The sequence below is a fragment of the Alnus glutinosa genome, chromosome 7 (assembly GCF_958979055.1).
Source record: "Alnus glutinosa chromosome 7, dhAlnGlut1.1, whole genome shotgun sequence".
Lineage (NCBI taxonomy): Eukaryota > Viridiplantae > Streptophyta > Magnoliopsida > Fagales > Betulaceae > Alnus > Alnus glutinosa.
In genome coordinates, this window is record NC_084892.1 from 25,085,645 (window position 1) to 25,091,644 (window position 6,000).

Sequence of the window (6,000 nt, forward strand, 5' to 3'; positions counted from 1 at the left end):
TCAAAAAGAGACATACTATACAAAATAAAGGTTTGGTCGATCCACAATGATCTTATTGCTCTTAGCGAGGTCTACGCCATTACAAGGAAATGACTTCGTCTTACTGTGTCATCTGAAAAGATTTGGAGAAAAATTGGGTGAATTTGACAACTCAGTACAGAAAGCATAACAAACAAGAGTATGATATTTTTCAGAAATTCTAAATAGAATTCAAATAATTTAGCAAGTAAAGAAACAATTAAGTGACATGCAATTAGATCAAATGCAGCATGGTACATGAATCATTTATGCAGCGTGTAAGTTTTACCCTCCACCAGCCCACCTCCGCTATTTAGCCGAGAGTGGCGCATGTTACCTTTGGCACATCCACAGGGACTAATCCCGAAGGACCAAATCGCCCATCCTGTCATCATAGGGGAGAGTCGACGGGTTAGGAACTTCCCTAGGTGAAGACCCCTCGACCGATAGCCCACACGTTTGATGTGATTGCCATGCTACCCATATGAATTCGAATTAAAATACAATGCAGTCGTGGGGCAAAACTGTGTGTAATATATGTACATATAATTATGATGATGCCATCATTTTTTGCTTGCATGGAGCATATGCAACATATCCGATATAAGAGATTAACCATCTTGGGAGAGTCAATGAGCCAATAAAGACACCACATAACTTAAAAGCTTAAACTTGTTTATGGGTTTGACAGTTTGTTTGTGTAGAATTAAGTGGAATGTGCTAAGCAAATATGATTTTTCACCAAGATTTAAGATTTTTTTTGCTTTCCCCTTTTTCAGTTCACGCAAATATGATTTTTACATAATAAAAATCTAATCTCTAGTCTCCATCCAAGGACAAGAAAATGTAGAATTTTCTAATCTATTCCTTAACAGTGGCATCGATCCAATGTAAATCCAAAACGCTGATGAATTATTTTGTAGAATGCAAAGTTGCAAAATATATGATCACAGAAGACCCAATCGACCCAGAGAGCTCATCTCGTCCATGTTTACACAACGATAACTATACTTCACTACCTTAAAAGAAACAATCTACTACTCCATTACAATCATTTCAAACAACATTACCCAAAAGATTACCAACAAACTCAAACAAAAGCTTTTAGAATTAACGACCGCCTGAGAGAAGCGAGTCTGCAGCAAAAGAGGTCTGCGTGAATGGCCTGTCCCCTGAAGACGGATAGGACATCGCAAAATCACTGAAACCACCTCCCTTATGCGCAAATGTTAAGCCGCTGGAACAAAGGCCAAGCGACGTTAACTCTGGAAGAGGAAAGTCACCCTCCAAGAACTGCACAACTTGGCGCATGCTTGGCCTAGCTGAAGGCTCTGAATGAGAGCAGAGCAACCCAAGTTTCAAAACCAGCTCTACTTCCTCTGCTACATAATCTGTTCCCAAACATTGATCCCTTGCCTCAAGAATTTCGCCTCGGTTCCAATGAGAAAACACCCAATCAAGCAAAAGGTCATCATCTGCTGCTCTCCGTGGCTCTATTGGTCTCCTTCCACAAGCAACCTCGAGCAAAAATGCCCCGAAAGCAAACACATCGGTGCCTGGCGTGGCCTTGCCGCTTCGACTATGCTCCGGCGCAAGATACCCAAGAGTTCCAGCCGCATGGGTGGTTTGAGGATCAGCTCCATGGTCATATAATCTTGCAAGACCGAAGTCTCCCAATCTGGCATTCAATTCACCATCCAGCAAGACATTACTAGCCTTGACATCTCTGTGAATAACAACTTGCTCCCATTCTTCGTGCAGATAAAACAGCCCCGATGCCACACCTTTTATCACTCGAAATCTCTGGCTCCAGCTCAGGGTAACCTCAGGTTGGTCGAAGAGGTACTTGTCTAGGCTGCGGTTGGGCATGTAGTCGTACACCAAAAGCAGCTCTCTCTTGCGCCGGCAATACCCAAAGAGTGGTACTAAATTCCTGTGACGAAGCCGACCAATGCTTACAATTTCTGCAACAAATTGTTTCATTCCCTGCCTTGATTCATGGGAGACCTTCTTCACTGCAATCTCAATTTTAGAGGTAGGTAGTATACCTCTATACACCCTGCCAAATCCACCGGAGCCCAACAGCTCTTTGTCCCTAAATCCTTTTGTGGCAATATAAAGATCTTTGTACTTGAATCTGTGAGGCCCATATTGAAGCTCCCAGTCTTCTAGCAATTCTGCAAACTTCCTCTTCCTTCTTATTACATAAACCACAGCTGAAACTGCTACCGAGACTAAACTAACAATAATAATAGGCAACCCAATTGTCAGAAATTTAGATCTCGGTTTAGCTCCTATCCGAGGCAGCTTGGGAAGTAGAGAGAGGACAAGTTCTGGAGCCGGGCCGTTCACCTTAAAGCTCCAACCCGTAACATAATGGGCTGTTAGGACTGAGCCGGTTGCAGACGAGAAGCCAACATACATGTTTTTTTCAATGACCGTTGAAAGATCATAGGACAAAGACAAGAGCGGAGTTTTGGGTTTACCTCCATTAATTGGAGCTAAAGTAACACTGATTTGCTTCTTGACACCATCGTAATCCACCCAAACTTGCATTTGCTCGCCTCTTATAAGCCTCAGGGTCCTAAACTCACTGCCATTGTCATCAGCATAATATCCTGCGTCAAAAGATTTCACGGACTTCAACCCATTTATATCAATCCCAACATGGTTATCATTGATGTCATCAAACTCGTTGTTCTGGATGGTATCGAGCTCTATTGCGAGAACATGATTGGCGGCACTACCATTGTTGCTACCACTGAAAAGGCCAAGGAACTGGCTTGGCAGAGCTCCTGGGAGCCCTCTTGTGGGAGCAATCACGAAAGCAATTCCATGACCGCTCAAAGTGGGATATTCAGAAATGATACCAAATACAAAGGTCGTAGAGAAGGAGGAAACGGTGCCATTCGACGAATTCTTGAAGCTTATTGGATTGGGGTAGAAAGCGTGACCCATTTGTTGACGCTTTGTATTATCAGTGAGCTTCAAAAGGCCAGTAGAAGTGATTCCGGCTATGCCGTCTATGCTTAGATTTTCCGGTTTAAACCCGACGAAGGTGAAGTTGGTATTTTCGGAGGCTACTAAGCTGATTAGGAGAGGCAGAAGGAATACTAGGTTAGACAACATGGCTGTATTTTGCATCCGCTCCCTCTTTTCATGGTTTCATAGTTCCACTTTCAAGTTTAAAGACATGTAGCGCGTCGGTTTACATGTTTTTTGATGCAGCCTTTTGTGTTTTTTTTTTTTTTTTTTTTTTTTTTTTTTTTTTTTTTTTGTGTTTTTGTGTTTTTTTTCTAGTAGATTGAACAAGAAAAACTACTAACAAGCTTAATGCAAAAAGGAAATTAACAACTTAATAGGAGTTGGGTCATTCCGACTTACAATAGAAACAAATGGTGGGGGAGGAGGAGCAGTGGAAATGCAGTTAGAAAAGTATCTGGCTACGGCTCAATGTACTATCAAGTGAGCACAAAAATTTGCACTTCTATTGACTTTTATAACACTCACTACAAAAAAAATTGCATTTTGCCACTTGCATTTCACCACGTGTACGGACACAGTACACGTGGCGAACAGTTTGCCACGTGTAAATGGCCACGTGTGCGACTCGTGTTAGATCCGGTTGTTACTAAATGCACATTTTATCGCGTGTACCACAATACACGTGGCCACTGTGCCACGTGTATTATAGTACACGCGGCTGACAGTTAGCCACGTGTATTTAGTACACGCGGCTGACTGTTTGCCGCGTGTACTTCAATACTCGTGTCCACTTGGCCATGTGTTTTGAAGTACACGCAGCAAACAGTCAGCCGCGTGTACTAAATACACGTGGCTAACTACTTCATTTTTTTTTTTAAAAAAAAAAAAAAGAAGAAGGATAGAAGAAATTTCTGTTCTTCTTCTCTTTTTCTTTTTCTTTTTTCACCGGTATTTTCTTTCGCCAATCACCAGAAATCACCCAGTCGCCGGTAATTAGATTCAAATTACTAACCCATGTTGCTAACCACCACTTTTATTTTTTAAAAAAAAGGAAGAAGAACATAAATTAATTTATGTTCTTCTTCTTCTTCTTTTTTTTCCCAACAATTTTTGCCTAGCCCTCGCTGGAAAATTTTGTTTTTCCCCTCACCGGAAACTTCTGCAAGGCCGGCGAAATCTTCACCTTCCTTCTCCCATGAAATCGAATCCAGAAAATTCTCCAAAAATCCTCTGTCGACCGCATTTCCATAAAATCACCAACAAAACACCAAAAAATACCAACAATCACCAAAAATCAACAACAAAAACCAAAAATCACCACGTCGTCGACCATGGCTCATCACTGCCATGGATTTTCCTTCCCCGGCGACGGGAAAAAACCACTGGCCTCTTTTCCTCATCATCACCAGAAATTTTCTCCGTCACCAACGACCAAAACGAGCTTTTCTGAGTGGTAGCGATCCAGTTGTCGTGTGCTGAAAAAAAAATATAGACAAATTAAAGTGAGACAGAGAAGGACGAGAGACACAGGAGAGTTCCGAATTTTTTTTTTTCAGCCGGCCACCACTTGAGAGACAAGAGAGTTGAGAACTTTTTTTTGTTTGTTTGTTTGTTTGTTTGTTTGTTTTACAAAGGAAAGGAGAAGGCTTTCCCCTTCTAGAGAGATGCAGAACCTGTAGGGGTTCATCATGTTGCCTGTCACATGCGTTAAATGCATGTGACAGGCGACTGGTTTTTAAAAGAAAAAAAAATAATTTTTAAATTTTTAAAAGCTGAAAATTTTGAACTATCTCCGAAGAGGTGCGCGGGAAAAAATAAAAAATAAAAAAAAATTGCCAAATGGCGACGTGAGTTAACAAATAAGCCACGTAGCGAATGGGTTTTTTTTTATTGAATTAGCCACGTGTATTATTTACACGTGTCTAATTAGCCACGTGTAATTAATACACGCGGCCAACTGGTCTCGTGTAATTAATACACGCGGCTAACTGGCCTCTTGTAATTAATACACGTGGCCAACTGGCTTTTTCATATTTTTTGCTACAACTCGCCATGTGATCATTATGACACGTGGATAATTGGCCATGTGGCTACAGTAACAGCTACTGTAGCCACGTGGCTAATGTCTTGTTTTTTTGTAGTGACTCCAAGAGATGGAGATTGGAAGGGAGACAATTATATCATAAATAATAGATGAGATGCGCCAATCGAGGGAATTCTGGGGATTTTGCATAGATAATAGATGAATTTCTCAAGGTTAAGTGAACGAGCAAGAGAAACAGCTGGACGCGCAGTTAAGACTTCGCCATAATTTGGTTGGCAGGGAGGACTAATCTGGGAGATCATACTGAAGATATGACCCTGGTGATTTCAACAAATTGCTGATTGTCCTGAAAAAGTATCCATGATTGCTGTGTCAAAATTGATTTTATAGCCAGGATTTGTAAGGGGTAGCCAGCGTTCCACTAGAGCTGGGGTTTGATTCCAAGTAGTGAAATGCTCCATAGAAATCCTGTTTGAAAATAATTAAAGATTCCAAAACAACCACAACCAAGCAATTCACCAAATATGTAAAGCAATAAAAGAGTTAACACAGATATTTGGTTGCGAAGTGAAAACTCTTTGAACCCAAAGAGAAAAACCACTACATGGCAGCCAAACCCAGGAAATCAACTATAACAAAGAAACAGCAAATTACAAGAAGTTTATACTCACAACCCTTTACAGCAGTCACTCTCTTGAATTGTAACAAAGACCCACTTGTCTGCTTCTCTCCCAAACCCTTCTAGAGAGTTCTTCTTGATCTTCCTTAACTGGAGTTCCAGTTGGCTTCAATGATTGAAGGTTAAACAAACATAAGAAACACTCTAAGAGAAATACATAATAAATCTATTAAGGTCTAAAACCTTATCTTAGCACACTGAATTCTATATTGGAATTCTTGAACAAAGACTGACTAGAAACCTCTTTAAATAGGCTTTAGAAACCCTAAAATAA

General features: G+C 40.8%; 1 protein-coding gene across 1 annotated transcript; it reads right to left on the bottom strand.

The window, feature by feature from the left end:
- Positions 1–909: 909 nt before the first annotated feature.
- LOC133872926 (L-type lectin-domain containing receptor kinase IV.1-like) lies at positions 910–3,192 on the bottom strand. The gene has a single exon (XM_062310588.1). It carries the CDS (start codon positions 3,160–3,162, stop codon positions 1,129–1,131), a length of 2,034 nt encoding a protein of 677 aa, XP_062166572.1. The 5' UTR covers positions 3,163–3,192; the 3' UTR covers positions 910–1,128.
- Between the last annotated feature and the right edge of the window lie 2,808 nt (positions 3,193–6,000).